Source organism: Puccinia triticina, chromosome 17A (assembly GCF_026914185.1).
Source record: "Puccinia triticina chromosome 17A, complete sequence".
Lineage (NCBI taxonomy): Eukaryota > Fungi > Basidiomycota > Pucciniomycetes > Pucciniales > Pucciniaceae > Puccinia > Puccinia triticina.
In genome coordinates this window covers 1892284-1913391 of record NC_070574.1, presented here as the reverse complement: position 1 = coordinate 1913391, position 21108 = coordinate 1892284, and the positions used below count along the sequence as shown (strand labels likewise).

At 46.7% G+C, this 21108-nt stretch overlaps 6 protein-coding genes across 6 annotated transcripts; 3 read left to right on the top strand and 3 right to left on the bottom strand.

Moving 5' to 3' along the window:
- Nucleotides 1-4860: 4860 nt before the first annotated feature.
- On the bottom strand, nt 4861-5879 carry PtA15_17A154 (uncharacterized protein; the record flags this gene model as incomplete). The annotated part of the gene is made up of 4 exons (XM_053164240.1): nt 4861-5133; nt 5293-5421; nt 5498-5710; nt 5787-5879. 4 exons carry the CDS (start codon nt 5877-5879, stop codon nt 4861-4863), a joined length of 708 nt encoding a protein of 235 aa, XP_053028227.1.
- Nucleotides 5880-8645: 2766 nt separating this feature from the next.
- PtA15_17A153 (uncharacterized protein) lies at nt 8646-9119 on the bottom strand (the record flags this gene model as incomplete). The annotated part of the gene is made up of 2 exons (XM_053164239.1): nt 8646-8672; nt 8739-9119. The coding sequence occupies 2 exons, from the start codon at nt 9117-9119 to the stop codon at nt 8646-8648; spliced, it is 408 nt and encodes a 135-aa protein (XP_053028226.1).
- Nucleotides 9120-9234: 115 nt separating this feature from the next.
- Nucleotides 9235-10115, bottom strand: PtA15_17A152 (uncharacterized protein; the record flags this gene model as incomplete). The annotated part of the gene is made up of 3 exons (XM_053164238.1): nt 9235-9397; nt 9620-9766; nt 9883-10115. The coding sequence occupies 3 exons, from the start codon at nt 10113-10115 to the stop codon at nt 9235-9237; spliced, it is 543 nt and encodes a 180-aa protein (XP_053028225.1).
- A 77-nt stretch (nt 10116-10192) lies between these two features.
- PtA15_17A151 (uncharacterized protein) lies at nt 10193-11423 on the top strand (the record flags this gene model as incomplete). The annotated part of the gene is made up of 2 exons (XM_053164237.1): nt 10193-10220; nt 10297-11423. The coding sequence occupies 2 exons, from the start codon at nt 10193-10195 to the stop codon at nt 11421-11423; spliced, it is 1155 nt and encodes a 384-aa protein (XP_053028224.1).
- A 3274-nt stretch (nt 11424-14697) lies between these two features.
- PtA15_17A150 (uncharacterized protein) lies at nt 14698-14938 on the top strand (the record flags this gene model as incomplete). The annotated part of the gene is made up of 2 exons (XM_053164236.1): nt 14698-14841; nt 14927-14938. The coding sequence occupies 2 exons, from the start codon at nt 14698-14700 to the stop codon at nt 14936-14938; spliced, it is 156 nt and encodes a 51-aa protein (XP_053028223.1).
- Nucleotides 14939-19245: 4307 nt separating this feature from the next.
- Nucleotides 19246-19706, top strand: PtA15_17A149 (uncharacterized protein; the record flags this gene model as incomplete). The annotated part of the gene is made up of 2 exons (XM_053164234.1): nt 19246-19284; nt 19335-19706. 2 exons carry the CDS (start codon nt 19246-19248, stop codon nt 19704-19706), a joined length of 411 nt encoding a protein of 136 aa, XP_053028222.1.
- Nucleotides 19707-21108: the final 1402 nt, after the last annotated feature.

Here is a 21108-nt window from a genome sequence, read left to right as displayed (position 1 = left end):
CACAAGCCAAACTAGCCGCACCAGTAAGCCTGCTCTACCGGTCTATATTGATAAACCTGGATAGACAGCAGCATACCATTAAGCGCACTCTTCTCATTTTTGCCAGGTGCTAAACAACAAATATAACATATGGAGGATTTGAGGATAAAAAAAATAACCAGCAACCAAGAAACAACACACAAAGAGCTGGATTTGTGTGTGATGGGAGGAGAGAAGAGACCAGAAGTTTGATTACCCCAACAGCTATATCAAGGTCTAATAAAGAGAAAATTGGATGTTTTGCAACAACACTGAAACAAATACAATACATGGAGTGTATCTGGTAAACATTTTTCATTGAAGATGGAGACCTAAATGTCCTATTTTTTGTTTTCAGCCATCATATACATACAGACTTACTTTGCGCACTGCGGAAAACTCTTCGCGCACTGTGGGGGTCGTTGTCTCGACGTCCAGCCCACAGTGCGCGCTTCTGCCACGGCTCTTCGCGCACTGCATTTTCCGCCAAAAAAATGGCTTGCATTTCTTGAGATATTTTTTGATGAATCAATAGAATGGCTTTTTATGATCCCCCTAAAAAATAATCAAGTCATTTAGGGGTCTCCTTGAGCCTAGAGAAAATTGACATGAAAAAATCATATTTTAATGCGGCAGGGACCTGTAATACCGCTTCCTGTGCCCCAGTAGCCCCAAAAATTTCACAGTATCATGGAACATGTGCAAATTCATGACCTGATAATTTTCAGAATTTTTCCCAGAGATATAAGGGGTGCGCGGCAGGCTTAGTAGGTAAATTACTGCTAACTGTATAGCTTTTTTGTTACACACCCAAACATTCCCAAAATTTCAGAAATGTTTTCATTGTGGATATTCTCCGCGCCATAAATTTCTTGGCAATAGTGTGTCATGATAACATGAGATGTAGTGCGGCAGGCTTAGTTGGAAAATGACTGCTAACTTATCTCATGTTTTAATGACACACTATTGCTAAGAGCTTTATGGCGCGGAGAATATGCAAAATTGAAACATTCCTGAAAATTTCAGACTGTTTCAGTGTGTAACACAAAATCTATACATGTAGCCGCCATTTTCCTACTAAGCCCGCCGCGCACCCCTTATATCTCATGTTATCATGACACAATATTGCCAAGAAATTTATGGCGCGGAGAATATCCACAATGAAAACATTTCCGAAATTTTGGGACTGTTTGGGTGTGTAACAAAAAAGCTATACAGTTAGCAGTAATTTTCCTACTAAGCCTGCTGCGCACCCCTTATATCTCATTTTATAATGACACACTATTGCTAGGAATTTCAGGGAATTAATTTGAAGCATATTTCTCTGTGCTCTCAAAATTTTGTACATTTGTTGTGTGTAACAAAAAAGTTATACATATAAGCAAAATAATAAATGCAATACCTATTTGGGCTAAAGGAAAGCTGGTGAAAATTCTGAAAATTATCAGGTCATGAATTTGCACATGTTCCATGATACTGTGAAATTTTTGGGGCTACTGGGGCACAGGAAGCGGTATTACAGGTCCCTGCCGCGTTAAAATATGATTTTTTCATGTCAATTTTCTCTAGGCTCAAGGAGACCCCTAAATGACTTGATTATTTTTTAGGGGGATCATAAAAAGTCATTCTATTGATTCATCAAAAAAAAATCTCAAGAAATGCAAGCCGATTTTTGGGGGGAATGCACAGTGCGCAAAGAGCCGTGGCAAAAGCGCGCACTGGGGGCGGGACGTCGAGACGACGGCCCCCACAGTGCGCAAAGTAAGTCCGTATACATAATAAGGGCTAAAAACAAAAAGTAGGACATGTAGCTCTGCATCTTCAATGAAAAACGTTTACCAGATACACTCCATGTATTGTATTTGTTTCAGTGTTGTTTGCAAGCAAAAGAATAAATTTAGGGGGATGATAAATGTACCCGGGTATTTCCGCGTTTGTACCCGGTTTTTGCGTACCCCCTTTTCCGCGTGCGTACCCGGTTTTTTTCTACTCATTTCTACTCCACACAAATAATACCAAAATTCATATAAAATGATGAAAATAATTATCATGCAATCAGAATTGAAAAAAACTCAATTTCCCAATGATTAATTAGTTTGTACCTGGTTTTTTGCGTACCCGCGTTTCTGGGGTAAATACTAAGGGGATAATTTTTTTCTTAAATGCCCCAGCCGCAAAAGAAACTTCAGGGCACTTATAATTGTGAATATTCTACATTACCTGAGATTTTTAGGATTTTCTTGGAGTGCGCGGTGGGCTTAGTAGGAAAATTCCCGCTAACTGAATAACTTTTTTGTTAGATTTCCAAACAAGCTAAAAATTTCAGGAATATTTAAAATATGTATATTCTCCATGTCCTGAAATTTTCAGCAATGGGGTGGCATAAAAACATGAGATATAAGGGGTGTGTGGCAGTCTTAAGGGGAAAAATACAGCTAATTGAATAGCTTTTTTGCTACATATCACAGCAGTCTAAAAACTTGAGCGAACTTTCAAATATGCATCTTCTCCATGACCTTCAATTTTTAGCAATGTTGTGGCATCAGAACATGATTTATGTGGGGTGCGCAGTAGTAGGTATTATGACTACCGGGAATCCCTTACATCTCATGTTATAATGCCACAACATTGCTAAAAATGTCAGGCCACAGAGGATATTCATATTTGAAATTTCACTCAAGTTTTTAGACTGCTGTGATATGTAACAAAAAAGCTATTCAATTGGCTGGATTTTTCCCCTTAAGACTGCCGCACACCCCTTATATCTCATGTTTTTATGCCACCCCATTGCTTAAAATTTCAGGACACGAAGAATATACAGATTTTAAATATTCCTGGAATTTTTGGCTTGTTTGGAAATGTAACAAAAAAGTTATTCAGTTAGCGGGAATTTTCCTACTAAGCCCACTACGCACTCCCTGAAAATCCTATAAATTTCAGAGAATGCAAAATATTCACAATCATAAATGCCCTGAAATTTTTGTGCGTCTGTGACATGTAAAAAAAAAGTTATTCCCTAAGTATTGTCCTTTGTAGAAAGCTTGGACTCGAAGACCAGTTTGCTGTGCAAAAATATGGGCTTGTACGTTTCCCTTTTTTATCTGCTGGGCGGTTTTTGGCTTGTGGCATGAATGACTGATTTTCTCCACCATTCCCAATTTGGCCCCCCTACCCAGGAAATGATCTCCTCGGTGATCGTAGCGCCAACCTCCCAGGCTGCCAAAATTCCAGCCATCAAAAGTTTTGAAACAATTGGGATTTGAAAAAACCTCTAAATTCTTCAAACATTTTCGAAATGTCTTGGTTGGGGATTGATCTGTTTGGGAGGGAACACCCACCCCCGGGTTACCATTCCGCCTCCAAGCTCTACCGAATTTGCGGAATTGGTTCACCACCAGCAGTATTGACGGTAAGGAAGGCTAACTTTTATTCATTCCTGGACTAATTTCTAGATTAATCAATTTTTTCCAATAATTATTCCAGCCGCAGGTGATCAATTGCAGCACGAGTTTTTGGCTCTTTTACCCAATGTCTGCAAGAACCTCAGCCAAAAATACCTACGGGACAATCAAATCCGCGAAAAAGTTTATGATCCAGGTCTCTGCTACATTGACCCTTGAGGAGTTTTACAAGACCGTCGCACAAGCGTGCAACAAGCAGTTTGATGGTGCGGCGCAATTGATTCGTGATGCTCTCAAAACTGGCTACCCGCCTATGGATTGGAAGATTTCAATGAATCTTCCAGCTGCCAATGAATTCAAGGCGATTTCCAATTATCAAGTCAAAGACGCTGCGACCTTCACCCACTGGATGGCTACGGTCCTCTCCAACTGCAAGGACCATACAAAGGCAAGCCTGGATCTTGCAATGGTCAACCCAGAGGTTGTTGCCAAAGAAGCCAAGGCTGTTGTTGAAGTCAAGAGACACCTTGTGACCCAAAAGGCTGCTCAAACGGCCTCCTTGAATCCGGCAGATCCATCGATGAGGGCTTTGCCAGGTAATTTCAATGCAATCAACGTGATTGTCAATCAAATTTTTGCCGCCCACCCACCGAACCTGAAGTACAAACAAAAACTACCTGTCTACATTGATCCCACCAATCCAACCCAATACAGTCCTCTCACTTAGACCATTGTCCAAAAGTGGGTGCGAGCAATTGTGAGTACAAAATCTGACCTTTTATTCCATTTGGATAAATACTAAACACATTTTGTATCATGTGTTGTAGTTTGAAGGGCAGGACGGAGTGACAGTTGAGACCCCCCACCCATTTTGAAGTTTGAGATGCTTTCCGCCTGAAAGAAGCGCAAGCTCAGTGACAACTCAAGCAGCCAGATCGACAGCCTTGCCGTGGATTCCAATACCTCGTCAGTAGTCAATCTCAAAGAGAACCTCCTGGACGAATACCTTGAGTTTGTCAAGATTTGTGTTTGCAAGAGAGAGGGCATCGTTTGTATCCTTGTAGACAACAAGGCCAAAAACCCCAAGATATTCCAATCGAAGAATATCACCCAAGAAATCATGAAAGGCTGGGGTCTACACAATGTCTTCATCGCCCAGTTACGAGATCATGTGCAAAAGTTTTAAAAATTGAAGTTCTCTCAATAGTCTACTCACTAATCTGAAAATAATTACCCCTTCAAGCATGCTAGTTTAAAATACCCAACCATTTGTAGCCTTAAAAAGAAATTAGCTTGTTTTTTTATATATATCCGAGGGCATTAGTTCTAGCTTAAGACTTTAAACACCACTCTTGTGGAGAGCCTCACCTGTAACCAAACAGGTTACTAAGTCACTTGCAAAAAAAACCATGGTCGCGGGTGAGAAACCGGACGCTGAGGACTAGTGACGGGTGAGTTTTTTCCTCCTGGAGCAGAGAGAAACAGGTGCCGCCGGCATGGCAGCGGAGAAGATGGGAGCTAGCGCTACCTTCTTCCAAGAAGGGTGGGTGGGAGGAAAGAAAAAATTGCTGTCGGTAAGGGACAGCTGGAGATGTGGATGAGAAGAAACAAGGAAGGTGTGTGAGAGTTGGGGAGCAATGGCGAGGGAAGCAGCAGGAGATTCAGGAGCAAACAACTGAACATCTAGCTTGTATTTTTCATACATTTGCATAGCCTGACACATTTGTTAAATCCTTAACAAAAACTGTCAGTAATAGTAGCCTTAAAGAGATGAATTTGAGCCCCTTGGCTCAATAACTTGAGCATATCAAGTGGTTTGCATTCCACATTGTTTATGCAGCCCATCTAGTGTTTCAGTGTCCAATTTTAGGACCTGTTCCAGATGATGATGGAGAGAGGGATTGGAAGACGGAGCAGCCGGGTTTGGGGGCAGATGGTGGTCGATAGTTTCGCCCCGAAGGGGATGATTGACCGTGGATGCGCCGAGGATAGCCTCGGCTTTCTCGAGGATCACTTGGGTCCCGATCGTCAATCAAGCGCCCAGCTTGAGCACTTCTAGGGTTGTGTTCTTGGCAAACGAGCTCGTGCCTTTCTGGATCCCGCGACTCCCGGCCATCTTTCTTCTTCATCTCCTCCATTGGCAGGAGCACCAGATCCGCAATCCCCACCCCCAGATTCACCACCAATCGCACCGGCGCGATCCCTGAGATCACATCCGCTAATTGGTTCGCTTTCACATCCAGCGTCCAGATCTCTGGCAATAACTCTCCTATCTTACTAGCGCGTGAAATCTGGATCAATATGCCAGTAGGTAAATGACAATTCAAAAAACTAAACTTGTTCTGCGCCTCAAGCAGATTCACTCACCCCGGTCAAAGTGACATGTCTTAGAACCATATCAGAGCCTTTGAAGTGGAAGAAGTTCATCAACTCGATTGTTTTGCCTTCCTTGAGCGCCATATAATTCACGCGCTTTGGTTTATAATCCAGCTTGATGCAAATCGGGAGGATCTCCACACGCTCTGCAAAAAGAGGATGAGCCTGATTGAGAGCTTATCACGGATTACAACAAGCAAAACGAATACGGATCTCCGGCAAGCCCATTCCTTGATGGGCCATCCGGACGACGGCAATTTTTGTGGCGGGGGCGTAGGCACGGAAACCATTGGATCGGATCTTAGTGATGGCTAGTTGGAGGCGGCGTCGTCGAGGGAACCGGGACGGGATATCAATCAAAACCCGGCGGGATGGAGCGGGCTCTAACACAGCCTCAGGATATGACCATCCAACCGGGCTGGATGAATGACGTCATCATCCTGAGGCTGTGTGTCAAAAACGCCGGCACAAACCGCTGCACAGCTGCTCAACCACATAACTTTACCGGGTGCACTTTTCCGGGAAGACCAAGCTTTATTCAATTCACAATATATACCCCAGAAAAGGGGTTATGCAAAAAATAATTAATTAATTAAAATTTGGACCTACTTCGCACAGCAGCAAAAAACTCTTTGCGCACAGAATCGACCGTCCCCCAACGTCAAGCCTGCTATGCGCGCAAGCCAAAAAATACTTTGCACACAGTGACTTCCCCCAAAGGAAGGAGCAAAAAATATTGGATTTTTTGAAGGTGTCCTTGTGATGCAAAAAAAAAAAATCATAATGTTAATCCAAAAAAAAGGCACCCGCTACCCCAATAGCCCACCCTGGGGCCTTTGTACCTGCTCAAACTTAAGTGGTCGGGTACCCAGCCCCTCAAAAATAAAGTTCAAGTGGCAGCATCTCCGGGCCCGGCTATCCCCCAGCCGCTGTGCCAATGGCCGGAACAGGCCATCAAGCGGAGTTGCACACTCCCCCGATGACCAGCCAGCACATGCGTGCATGTGGCACAAATTACCGGTCATCAAGGGGATTATGTACTCCTCTTGATGGCCAATCTATCCCAGTCATTGAGTGGAGTACATACTTCCCTCAATGACCGGGTCTGTTCCGGTCATCAAGGGGAGTGCTCACTCCTCTCGATGACCGGAGCAATTGGGTCATTGAGGGGAGTATGTACTCCTCTTGATGACCGGGTCCATGCCGGTCATCGAGAGGAGTACATCCTTCCCTTGATGACCGGGTCCGTTCTGGTCATTGAGGGGAGTGTTCACTCCTCTTGATGACCGGAGCAATCGGGTCATCGAGGGGAGTATGTTCATCAAGAGGAATGTTCACTCCTCTTGACTACCGGAGTAATTGGGTCACCAAGGAGAGTGTACTCCTCTCAATGACCGGGTCCATGCCGGTCATTGAGAGGAGTACATCCTTCCCTTGATGACCGAGTCCGTTCCGGTCATCAAGGGGAGTGTTCACTCCTCTTGCCAACCGGAGTAACCAGGTCACCAAGATCCGGTCGTCGAGAGGAGTGAACATTCCTCTCAATGACCAGAATGGACCCGGTCATCAAGGGAAGGATGTACTCCTCTCAATGACCTGCATGGACCCGGTCATCAAGAGGAGTACATATTGTGATTCCGCTTAAGCTTGAACAATTCAAGATCTTCAGTGGGCTAAAGTTATGGCCTTTGAGCCACAGCACCAGTAAAAGTTTGGCTTTCTGACCAACACAGCTGCAAACTTGGCATGTCAGCCCCCTATTGTTGCCCAGCGGAAGGCTGAAAACCTGAACTTAAATGTCAGGATTCCATGATTTTGAGTCCACAGCTCAAAAATCTGTCCAAGCATTCCTGGAATCACAATACTCCCCTCGATGACCCAATTGCTCCGGTCATTGAGAGGAGTGAACACTCCCCTCAATGACCGGAACGGACCCGGTCATTGAGGGAAGTATGTACTCCACTTGATGACTGGGATAGATTGGCCATCAAGAGGAGTACATAATCCCCTTGATGATCGGTAATTTGTGCCCCATGCACGCATGTGCTGGCCGGTCATTGGGGGAGTGTGCAACTCCGCTCGATGGCCTGTGCCGGCCATCGGCATGGCGGCTGGGGGATAGCCGGGCCCGGAGCTGCTGCCCCTTGAACTTTATTTTTGAGGGGCTGGGTACCCGACCACTTAAGTTTGAGCAGGTACAAAGGCCCCGGGGTGGGCTATTGGGGTAGCAGGTGCCTTTTTTTTTTGGATATTAATCATGTTTTTTTTACATGACAAGGACACCTCCAAAAAATCCAATATTTTTTGGAGAGGGCAGTTAAGACCCCCTCTTTTGATTAATCAAAAAAAAAATTGAGAAAAATCCCCTCCTTTCAGGGGAAGTTGCTGTGTGCGAAGTATTTTTTGGCTTGCGCGCACAGCGGGCTTGACGTTGGGGGATGGTTGATTCTATGCGCGAAGAGTTTTTTGCTGCTGCGCAAAGTAGGTCCGTAATTAAAATTGGGGTTTTTGGTATTCTGATTGCATGATAATTTTGTTCATCATTTTAGACGAATTTTGATATTACTTGCGTCACGTAGAAATGAGTAGAAAAAAACCAGGTACGTACGCAGAAAAGGGGGTACGCAAAAACCGGGTACAAACGCGGAAAAACTGGGTATGTTTATTAACCCCCTAAATTTATATGTAATGAGGCAGATAGACAAAAATAATTACATAATGGCTTGCTAAACTTTTGAAGCCAATCTCTGTTTTGTTTTTAACAGAACAAAGAGCAAATGGAAGCAGGCCCAAGCAAGCCAATAAAAAAAAAGCAGACAAAAATGAGTAACAAAGCTGATTGAAAGACAGTTAATTAGTATTCCTCGTTGCATTGAGCTAAGAACAAGGTAATCGGGGGGAAGGGGGTAAAAAAGAGATGAGAGATAAGGAGGCACTACTGACTTGAATTTCTTGAGGAGTGAAGTGCAAGATGACGCCCAAGACTTTCACCAATGGGGCTGCGATCGCCACCGCCGTCGAAAAAAAAAAGTAAGGGCCCCTTTCCAAAAGACGGCATCTGTGGAGAGAGAGAGGAAGAGGACGTCCGCGCATTTCTTTGTGTTCGAGGAACTGGAGGAGTGTGTTTCGGAGATACTCGAAGTTGAATTGCGCTTCGTCATCGAGCGCCGGGTTGTCCAGACTGACAAACGACGAGGCAGGGTCGACAAGCGTCGAGGACTGGGGAAGAGGCGGCGTGATGGGAGGGATGTGGGAGGCATGGGGGGAGGGAGAGCAGGAGGGTGCGGAGGCGGGGTGTTGCTGATGGGTCGGACTGGGCAGCATCGAATCCAAGGGCCGGGCTCCTCGTCGTTGTGGGTGTGGCCGGTAGTTGAGACGAGCCGGTGGGCGGTTTCGGTGACAAATTGGCGAAGTAGCCGACGCCTTCTTTGCGCACGTTCTACTCGATGTTCCCGCGCATGAACAGGCCCTTCACCTCGTCCACCTTCCGGATCTCGTTCTCCCGCAGCGATTTGTTCTCCGCTCTCGTTCTGAACTCTCCTCCATCTCCATTCTCCTTCGTGCGAGCTCTTCCGTTGCTGTTTTCAGCTCGGTTTGCACCTCTTCCTGTCGTCGATTAAGGCATCGTCCGGGGGATTTTTTTAGGTTTCAGGAATGTGTTAGGGGAAGAAAGAGTGGGAGAAAGACACGCACCAGTGGTTGTTTTAAGCTGGCGATGGAGTCCGTCTGCGAGTCCCGAGCCAGAAGGGCGGCTTTGAGCTGCGTTTTGAGGGGATCGATTTGGGCGTCACTCTGCAAGATTTCCTGATTTCGTTTGAGACTACATATCGTGATATTCGATGGATGCAAGCCGGGCCTGGTTGCGCAGATGTCCGATCTGTTCGGGCCGTTCTTTCGAGCTTTCGCTGAGCTCGTTCTCGACATCAATCCGCTCCTTTTCGAGCTGCGCGATCCGGATCTCAATGAATTGGCTGGGTTGCTTGCATCACGAACCTTCAATCAGCCCAATTGATCATGTCGTTCTGAACTCGGACAACCGTCAACAGCATTCGCTCTTTGCTGGAGAGCAGACAGGGTGCAAACTGACCGACTGGGGAGTTGAGCAGTTGGCTGGTGGGGTCGGTCAGGGGGGTATCCGCTTTCTGCGCGAGTTCGCTGAGGGTCTGGTAGAGTGCCAGCAAGGTATTCTGGCCAGATAGGATGGGTAGCAGGGCCTGGATGATCGCACCCAGCGTTGGTGGTTCTGCTTCGATGTGCTGGTTTGTGTGCTGATGATGATGGTGAAGCTGGCGCGTCGGGCAGGGGGATATTCCCGGCCATCGTGGTTGGTGGTCGCCTGCCAACCTCGGCCCACCCTTCTTTCTCCAAACCGGACACGACGCTGCACGACGGCCGATATGGAACAGACCTCGAGCCTACCCAGTGGTATGTAGGTCTGCACTCTTGGCAGGGTTCCACGCATCAACTGGATGAACAGCTCATTTCTTTCTTTTTCCCACAGATTCGGCCCTACAGGCGCTGGAGGATCGGCTGCCAAAATACGACACCGGCCCCCCATCGGTCAAGCTAAAAGATGTGCTGACGCAGGATGAGCTGGACGAGAAAAACAAACTGTTGGATGAACTGGAGTCTCGCCTCCTACCTTCCATCCAAGAGCAACTCGGCCCTCTTGTGGCTTCATTGGGCCTACGATCCGATTCAAAACGAAACTTCGGATTGACTTATAACATCCTATCGACTCTTGAAGAAACTTGCTGGAATACTATACTGTGCATTGAGTCGGTTTCAGGCGACATGAAAATGATCAGCACCCACGACTATCACTTTAAACGATGCAAATTTTACAGATGTTGCGAGCTAATGTTTATCCCCTCAAATCTTTCAGACCATCTCCATCGGCTGTTCATGCACTCTATTGAACTCATCAAAGCATCAAAAGTCTCAAGTAACTACGCAGAAACCACTGAGTGTCAAAACCTGGAGAGGCGTATTCTCCGGGATGCAGCTGAGTTCAGTGATTTCACCCGTCAAACCATCAAGTGGCTTCAAGGATCCGATCTTTATATTATTCAAGAAGAGTGGCGAGAGAAAGAGGACCAGCTCGATGTCTTGCTCCAAGTTTTCACCGACTTGACTCATCCTACGTCGGTCAGGCAGCGCAACAACACAAGCGCTCTCAGGAAACATGTTAATGAGCTAGCCGAACTCACCATTCCTCTGGTCAAATTGACAAGAATATTCTCCAAAAAAGTATCGAATACGGCAACCACCAAGCTGCCGTTCACGTTGGATACCAATCTCAACTCCCGGACACTTTGCACTCTGCACGAACTTCCTGAGTCCATAGAGCGATATTTTTATCAACTCGTGAAGGCGTTCAGGGACGCTTATACCACCAACGAACTGGTTGATCGTCAAATTGTGATCGGGTACCCGCTCCGCCATATCTCACACATTCTTGAAACCACTTTGGTTCTGCTAGCCCTGTATCTCATCCCTCTGCCGACGACCGACACCAATCATGATTCGCCTGAAAGTATCTACAAGGCTTGGTTTTCTGCGTGGCAAGAGGCGTGGCACGGCGCCTTTAACAATATCTCCTGTGCCCTTCAAACATTTGAAGGTTGACATCAACAACTACCTGGACCGCAGCAATAACAAGAAACATGTGCGGTCAATCGCGAGGATCCTTGATATCAGAAACATGAGTCGCGATTCACATAGCGCATTGGTCACGAATCAATTATCCTTTTATCATCTTATGCTCACCCTTCTATTACTTGTCTTTATTTCATATTTATATTATTTTCTTTTTCAGGTGTGTGAGAATCAGAGTCGCCGTCTATTGCTGTTGTCATAAGAGTTGTCAGAGCTGTCATTAACATTTCATCTTCATCTTTAAGGTTAGCTATTGCTAACAAAATTTATGCGTTTACATTTCAATTGTGAAGAAGAGACTAATGGAAATCTCTCTGTGCGCATCCTTCACCCAAAATCTTCATCCTCACTTTCACTGCGTTTACGCAGGTGAGAATCAGAGTTCCTGTTTGGTGCTGTCTTCATAAGAGTTGTCACAAACATTTCATCCTCATCTTTAAGGTGTTGTTCTCATTTGGTTCCTGGTCAAATTATATCCAAAATTTACAAGGATGGCTTGTAAAATTCCCCAAAGGTAATCACATTGTTACTTTTAAAATGCTATTTTCACAGGTGGGTATGGGCGCTCAATGTTTAATGTAATATCCACTTCGTGGCCTATAACTGCCCCTAGTGGTTCTTTATCTGATGCAAATGCTGTCTTGTTCCTATACAGCATGTTGCGTAACTGTAATAGTTGATCTACACTCAGTTTATCATTAAAATTAGCTTCTGCTAGCTGTTCTCTTCCAAATCTTTCTTTTTCTTCATCCTGCATTTCTACTTGTTCCACAGGTAAAGGCTCTTTGGATTTAAATAGGAATTTCTTCTTTTTATTGTCATTCCCAATAGTGAAGTATCTTTCTCTGCTATTGGTTATGTCAAAGCCATAGATATTTAAGTAGTCATTTCCTAGGATGAAGTGTTTACTTACTGCATCCTCTATTACAATGAATTCTACTGTCATCCTGACTGATCCTGTTGGGTGAGGAATTATTATGGGGCATTCAAATACTCCTATTGGCTTCATGGTACTACTGGCACTGTTTATTCTTACTTTTCCTAGTGGTAGAAGAATATCCTTGTAGTCTGGGCATAATTTTCTCAAGTATGTCTCAGGTACTACTGAGCAATATGCACCACTGTCTAGTAACATTTCTGCTTCTCTACCATTAAACAGTATATGTGTAATGTTGGTTTTACCAGCTGTGTAGCCTTTCCCTCTTGTAGGTTTGGTTTTCATCAGTCTGGCTTCCTGGATATTTCCTATAGGTTGTCCAGGATGCCATGCTTGTGGTAAATTGTGCTCTGTTTCAGCTTCTGCCACTTCTATGTCTATGTTGATCATATTACAGGACCCTGATGATACTGATGACCCATCATCATGTGTTTCCTCTGTGTCTGATTGGGTCTTTTCTTCAGCTGTCTCTTCTGCCTCTATTTCGACATTATTAATGTTTTTCTTTGGTTGAGGGCAGTTTGGTGAAGTGTGGCCCATTTTACCACAGTTGTAGCACTTCTTATCCTTCTGATAACTCTGGTCTCTTGAAGAGGATGGTTTTTTCTCTTCAGTTTTGTCTCCTTGATATTTAGGCTTATATCTTCTGCCAATGCGTGTACGTGTAGTTATGTCCTCTAAAGTATTGACAATATCTTCAGTACTTGCATTGTAGGGTAGTCTACTTTTAATGGCATGCTCTAGATCTCCTCCACATTTTTTAAGGATTCTCAGGTGGACTTCATTGTCTGTTAAATTAGGCCAAATGGCTTTCAACCTATCTTTCTGAGATATTACCCATTTAAGTGGATTGTCTTTTTCAATATCAAATGTGCTCTCATCAAATTTATTTTCAATTTTGAAGCGCCATGCTGGGCTTCCCCATTTGCTATTGATCTGTTCTTTCCACCATTCCCAAGATTGTTTTCCATTTGCTGAGCGTAGGTCTGTGAACCAGCGCTTGGCACAACCTTTGAAGAGGCTGTTAAGTCTTCCAGTAATTGAGGAATCACTTAATTCAAAATATTCTTGATACAAATCAATTGTTTTGATGAAGTCCAAGTGATCATATTCTCCTTCACCTCTAAATGATGGCCAATCTTTAATTCTAGGTACATCTTTAGAGTTGTCTCTCATAGTTTGGATACTAGGATTATATGATTGTTCTTTGAAGAATGGTGTTGGTGGGACTGTGTACTCCTTTCTCAAGGGTGTTTCTTCCTCTGCCATTCTTCTGAAAGGATTACTAGATTGATGTGGTGGTACATCTTTCATTCCTTGTTTGTATGGTGTCTGAGTTTGAGGTTGCATTTGTGTATTGTGGCCAATTTTTTGTGCTATGTTATCCATGCTGGCCATGAGTTTACTCTGCATTTCATCAAACTTATTATTAATTTTGATGATTTCATCTGCCATACTGTCACTGTTGTGTATAATAAGTTGTTCTAGTTTATCAACTTTGTCCATTATCTCAAGTATATTTTCATCTTGGGTTTCACCGTTTTCTGACTCATGCTCACTATCTATTTTTAATTGGTCCAATTTACTGGTAATATCCAATCTGTTAATATCAGTATGTATCCCACTTTCTCAAATCCACAGAATCCTAGATCTCTAGATCTAAGTTTTGAGGTGTTTTTTTTCTCACAAAATGGGGCAAAAAATGCCCCATTATTCTCACTTGGCACGTTGAATATCCCCAAAGGCCCGAAGGCCCTATGGATGACCCTCCAGCTGTGCCGGAGCAACAAGCAAAAGAGGGCCGGTTGGTAAACTAGCCAGGGAGGGCCTAACCAAGCAGTTAGTGGCCTCCCAGGGAGGGGGCGGACGAAACCGAATCCCCTGGTGTTCAACCCACCCCACCCAACCTCTTTAAATACCCTCAGCTGCCCCACTGCCAACTACTCACCGCGCCTCCGTTGCCTGCACCACTGCCACCGTGGCCGCTTGACTCTTTCCCATGGCAACAGTCCCTGCTATGGCAGTGCCACCGCTTCAGTTTCTCAGGCCCAACTGCTCCAGGTGACAACCTGCACAACGTAAGTTTTTTTCGTCGCCTCTTCCACTACATGTGCCCGGACAACAATTAAACGCAAACCTTGATTGAATCTCAGAGCTCGTATCATATATTCAAAAGACCCTGCGTAGTAAGACCGGTGTGGTCGAGTCTATTCCCTCCCGGTTTGGCTGTACCGGGCCTCTCATTAATGGCTTATGTGATTCGCAGCCCGGCCAACAGCTAATCAGCACCAAGTTTCAAGCCAAACCATGCCAGCCAGACACAGGGACACCACCAGCTCAGGACGCGAGAACCACAGGATGAAGGGCACAGGCGCAGGACTACCTGAACACATCCAAACCAACAATGCGGCGGGAGGACCAACACCTTCTCAGACACTCGTCTTCCTGACCGTAAGCTTCTACCTGTTCGCCGCATTGGTCAACTTATGTCAACTCGTTCTTCTTATAATTTTCCTTGCCCCACCATGATTCTTAGTTTGCTCAGTAATACTCGTGCAAGTGATGATTGACAAAAGCTCAAGGTTTGCATCCACATCATCTTTGAAGAAGCGACCTAAAGATGATTTGATCGATTGGCACTCAGATACTGACACTTGAAATCTGACATCTCCAAAAATCAACCCAGAAAATTCAAAGTCCAGCAAGCATCAATTTCAGCGATGAGTGATTGTAAGAGCCCAAGATAGAGGGCTCTTCACTGGCTGGGAAAAAACGGGACAGACGGACGGGGCAGTGGTACGGGACAAGGCTCTGCCTTGGAGGGAGTTCTAGAACCACAGTTGCTTGAATTTCTAGCTCAGAGGGAGTGGTCAGTACATCCCTACTCTATACAATTGATGATAATGTGAAGGACAACGAGAGAAGAAGGAGAGTGCTCACCTAGCTCAGAGGGAGTGGTCAGTACATCCCTACTGAGCTAGGAGGGCGCGGCCGGTCGAGGTCTAAGAATCCTGCTGCAGGTGGATCTGTGATTTCTCTGTGACTGTTCTTGTGAGCTCGCGGGAGGCGGGCTCACATTCTCCCCCCCTATAAAAGATGGCGAGGGGGGGTCGCTAGTCGGCGCCGGATCATCGAGCTCGGATGCCTGAGGTAGGGCGGTAGCGTCCGGCGGGTTAGAGGAGGTGACGAGAGGTTTGACTTTCGAGATGTGAAAGACGGGGTGGCGACGGTCCCCAGGCGGAAGCAGTAGTTCAACGTTTTGTCCGTGATTGGTCGACTTGACAACACGGTAGGGACCCTCGTAGCGCTCCTTCAGTTTGTCAGTGCCGCCTTGGTGACGGCCTCGCCAATCCGCCGAGTCGAGGAAGGCCAGTGTGCCAGGTTGCAGTGGGGGTCGATCCTTCTGGCTGCGGTTATGATGAACCGCCTGTTTGACACGACTCGTCCAGAGGGCGTCCCGAGCGTCGGCCCAGCTCCCCTCTCGCAACCGAAGCCACGCGTCAAGAGAGGAAGGGCACCCAGCTGAAACGCTTGACGCGGTAGAGGGGAAAAGTCGGCCGGGGCGTCCAAAGACCAGTTCGAAAGGGCTTTTCCCAGTCGCTGCGTTTGTTGCCGAGTTGATTGCATACTCCACCGAGGGGATGGCCTCCAACCAGCGTCCTTGACGCTTGGAGGTCGTCGTCCGCAGAATCTGGCCGACCGTCTTGTTGGTGCGTTCGCTACGGCCATCAGCTTGCGGGTGGAAGGCGGACGTCATGTGGAATTTAATGTTCAGTTTCTCCATCAGCGACTTCCAGAACTTGGAGGTCCACGCTTTATCGCGATCGCTGAGGATAGTCCGGGGGGCACCAAAGGTCGCGATCCAGCCGGAAAAGAACCTGGAAGCTGTTTTCTCCGCCGAATCTGTCTGGAGAGCCGGTATGATCCGAGTGAATCCGGATAGGCGACAAGTACACGACAGTATCATGTCGTGGTTGCCTGATTGTTTGAGGGGGCCAACGAAGTCGATGGCCAAGTCGGAGAGGGGGAGACGGGGAACAGCCGGTGTAAGCATTTTCCCAGTCGGGGCCGTGGTCGGAGCTTTAGTCCGCTGACAGACTTCGCAGGCGGCAGTGAACTCCGCGACATCTGTGGCCATCCGTGGCCAAAAAAAATCAAGGCGGAGTTCGTCCAGGGTTTTCTGGTGGCCCAAATGTCCGAGGCGGTCGTGAGCTTCTCTGATAAGGGATTTGCGGATAGCACCCACCGATGGGATGAGAAGGCGACCGTCTATGAAGAGAAGCCCCTCCACCTCCACACAGTCGTCTCGTAGCGGGAGCACCTCCCGCGCCGAGATGCAGAACTGGTCGGTCGTGTATCCGATCATGATCTGGCGACGAAGTTCTTCAGAAAGGGTTGAGCCCATCTCGGTCAGGGAAGCGACACAGGCGATGTCGCTTGGGGTGATGTTTGAGTCTCCTTCCGGTATATCCTTCCTGGAGAGAGCATCGGCTACCGTGTTATCTTCACCGCGGATGTATTCGAAATGTAGGTCGAAGTCGGCCAGGAGTTCCGTCCACCGTGCTTGGCGTCGGCTGAGATTGCGTTGTCGGAGGAGATGGACCAGGGAGTGGTGATCTGTCATCACATTGATTTTCATGCCGAGGAGGAGCATCTTCCACTTCTGCAGTGCGTGTACTACAGCCAGAAGCTCCTGCTCGTGCACCGGGTAGTTTTGTTCCGCCGAGGTCATCTGGCGCGATTCATAAGCGATTGGGGAAGCGTGTTTCCATTCGGCTCCTTGGAAGAGCGCTGCTCCCAGCCCCGATCCGCTAGCGTCAGTGAAAATCCAGAGGGGGTCATCCGAGTCAAAGTCTACGTTCTTCAAAGCGGGTAGGCTGGTCATGATGCGCTTTATATTCTGAAAGGCCGCTTCTTCCGCTTCTCCCCACCGGAAGTTCTTTTGATCGAGTTTTGAACTGGTCAGGGGGGTCAGTGTGCCTACGTATTTTTGAAGGCCCCAGATGAATTTTTTCATCCACTGAACTGTGCCAAGGAATCGTTTGACCCCCTTGGCTGATTTCGGGGAGGGCCACTTCTGTATGGCTTCAACCTTGCTGTCGTCAGGTTTGATCCCATCAGCGGAGATCCAATGACCAAGGAATTTGATTTCCTTTCTGAAGAGTTGTGTTTTCTTGGGGCTACAGTAGAGATTTCCCGCCCGAAGCCGGTCGAGAACCATACGCAAGTGTTTCCCGTGAGTTTCGAAACAGTCTGAGAACACCACAATGTCGTCCAAATACACGACACAAATGTCGTTGAGTAGATCCCCTAGGGCCTCCTCAAGGCGGGCTTGGTGCGTGGCTGGCGCGTTTGTTAGCCCCATCGGCATCACCACCCACTCCATGAGTCCCCAGGGTGTCTTCACGGCGGTAAGTGGAATATCTTCCTCGCGCATCCGAGTCTGGAAGAACGCATTAGTTTGGTCCAAAATGGAGAAAACTTTCCCAGAAGCAACCATGCGTACCAACTCGTCAACATTTGGCAAGGGAGAGCGGTCGCGGACTGTGATGCTGTTCAGCTTGCGGTAGTCACAGACCCAGCGGGGAAGGGCCGTCGGATCCTTTTTTGGGATAATCAGGCTTGGGGAGGCATATTGACTTGTTGACCGCCTGATGCGGCCTGCGTTTAGATGTTGATAAAGAAGCGTTTTCCACGCTGCAAGGTGCTTCCGAGGGTAAGGGTACTGTTTTTCGTTTACAATAGCCGCCGGATCCGTCAGGATTATCTTGTGGCGGACTTTCGAGCTAGAGTCCTGGATCTTCTTTGGGAAAGCGCCGACTGTGAAGAGTCCGGCTTCCTCAGCTTCATCGGAGACCGCGGGAATGTCTGCGGGGAACAAATCTGCGAATTCGGTAAGGACCACGGCTTCAGAGGATTCGCAGGGGTAGGAGTCCACATCCGTTGTGGAGGCTACACCAACCGCGTTGCCCAGCCGATGGTCGAAGATTTCTAGGTCGTGTGACTCGAGGACGATACAGCGGTCCCTGATTGACACAAGGAGGCCAAAGCGGTACAAGAAGGGGGTGCCGAGTATGACCTCGTAATCCCCCAGGACGGGACCAATCCGTAGAGAGACGTCTGGGAAGTCGTGGCTAGATGTCGGGTCTGTCAGCGTGCCCACCACGTAATGGGATAGGGTCACAGCTTGGCTTGAGTCTGATTTCAAGGCCAGTTGCACGCGGGTAGGAGTGAGAAGCGGGATGCAGGGCAATCCGGTTGATTTAGCGGCGACCGCCGAGATAAGGTTGAGTTCCGACCCGCTGTCTACCATAGCTCTCACCGTCAGGTTTGAGATCCGGAGGGAAATGATGAGTCGAGGAGGTGGTCTGGCCGTGTTGCCAGGTGAAATTTCTGGGTTCCGAGAGGGCGGGGAGTTTGCGTGCGTCATTCTTCGATACAGAGGCGATAATTGGGGTGGTTCAAGAAAAAAAAAGTGTAAGAGCCCAAGATAGAGGGCTCTTCACTGGCTGGGAAAAAACGGGACAGACGGACGGGGCAGTGGTACGGGACAAGGCTCTGCCTTGGAGGGAGTTCTAGAACCACAGTTGCTTGAATTTCTAGCTCAGAGGGAGTGGTCAGTACATCCCTACTCTATACAATTGATGATAATGTGAAGGACAACGAGAGAAGAAGGAGAGTGCTCACCTAGCTCAGAGGGAGTGGTCAGTACATCCCTACTGAGCTAGGAGGGCGCGGCCGGTCGAGGTCTAAGAATCCTGCTGCAAGTGGATCCGTGATTTCTCTGTGACTGTTCTTGTGAGCTCGCGGGAGGCGGGCTCACAGTGATTCCTACGGCACAATCAGTAGGTATCGATGCAACTCGGCCAGCTTCTTGACACTCAAAAAAGACTCGTAGGGATGCGACGTTCAGCTCCAACTTACTGATCAAAGCCTACCTCAAGAACCCGGCGAACCCAGTACCGTTTCCGTTACTACTAATGAAGACGGGCCGGGGGACCAGCGTCCCAAGGAAGCTCGTCAGCGGGGGCACGTTGTCGACCCCAAAGCCAAGCCGGGCTGGGATGAATGTTTCTGAGCGCAGCTTGCCTCCTCGGCTCAACGGGCCTCTCCTGCGAATCCGCTCCAACGACAACCACGACTCCCGGCGAGTCGACTCCCTCTTTTATGGCCCCGTGGACCCTGTCCTGGTTGACCCTTCCGTCAATCATTATTACACCTTCCCCGCACTCGAAGAGGCCCTCATGGCCCCCCTAAATTGCTACGAATGCAAGCTTTTCGACCCTGTCATCCTTCAATCCTCTTCGTTCATCTAACCATCCTGTCTTGTCCACTCCTCCTCCTTCACAACCCTCCCAATTCTCTGCTCACTCCCTCGTTAAACTTAACTCTGAAGTCTTTCCTTGGGATGCTAAGAAAGGTATCGGCCTCCTCAACCCTTGCTGAACTTCAAATAACATCCCTCCCATCCTCTACATAGTTCTCTCCCTGCTTCTCAATTTAATTGTGCTCAAGCTTTTGAAAAGTAGTAATGTATGGTTGCTCAAATCATAGCCTATCCAGTCAGTTTTTTATTTTTCAGCAAACAACATATGAGAGAGAGATATAGTGACTGGATTACCACTCCCTATCAAGCAGCAAAAGAAACCTGTGTGGCCAATTGCTTACCGTGCCTCTTTCCTTCCTTGAACAAGCATTGCTCTGTTGCATGGGCGTTGTGATTTGCTGTTTTTTCATGGCTTTGCAAGTTATTTGTATCTATGAATGCAAGACACACATTATCTCATTGTCAATCTATTAAAGCTATTCTACTGAAATTTTCTCAATGAATTTGAGGTTTATATAGAGATGTGTATTGTTGGAGAAAATCATTGTGGTTGGGTCCAATCCCAACATCTTTTCTCACAAAATTTTAATTAATGGCCAACCAGTCACTGGGTTAGCACCAGGGCTGCCAATGAGGAATCAGGAACAAGGAGAAAGCTATAATAGCCAGGTTTTCCACTGGTGGGGGAAATGGGGTGATCTGTTGCTTGGGGCAAGATGCTAGCAATAGCATGTAGTGAGGTGGGAAAATCTCCCTGAAACAACGCTCAAACAAATGCAATACAAGAAATGTATATGGTGGGCTTAGTACAAAAATTCCTACTAACTGTATAACTTTTTTGTTACATCTTCAAACAGTCTAAAAGCTTCAGGGATTCTTAATCTTTGTATAATATTTGTGCCCTGAAATTTTTAGAAATGGGATGGCATCAAAACATGAGATATCAGGGGTGCGCGGCAGTCTTAATAAGAAAAATCTGGCTAACTCTATAACTTTTGTGTTACATTTTCAAACACTCTAAAAATTTCGGGGATTATTAAACTTTGTATATTTTCAGTGTCCTGAAATTTTCAGCAGTTGGATGGTATCAAAAAATGAGATATAGGGGATGTGCAGTAGTCATAACACCTCCTAGTGTACACCTCATATATCTCATGTTCTGATTCCATAGAGTTGCAAGAAATTTCAGGGCACAGAGAATATATAGATATTAACAATCCCTGGAGTTTTTATACTTTTTGGAAGTGTAACACAAGAGTTAAACAGTTAGCCAGCTTTTCCTTATTAAGACTGCCGCGCACCCCTTATACCTCATGTTTTGATGCCATCCCATTTCTAAAAATTTCAGGGCACAAATATTATAAAAAGATTAAGAATCCCTGAAGCTTTTA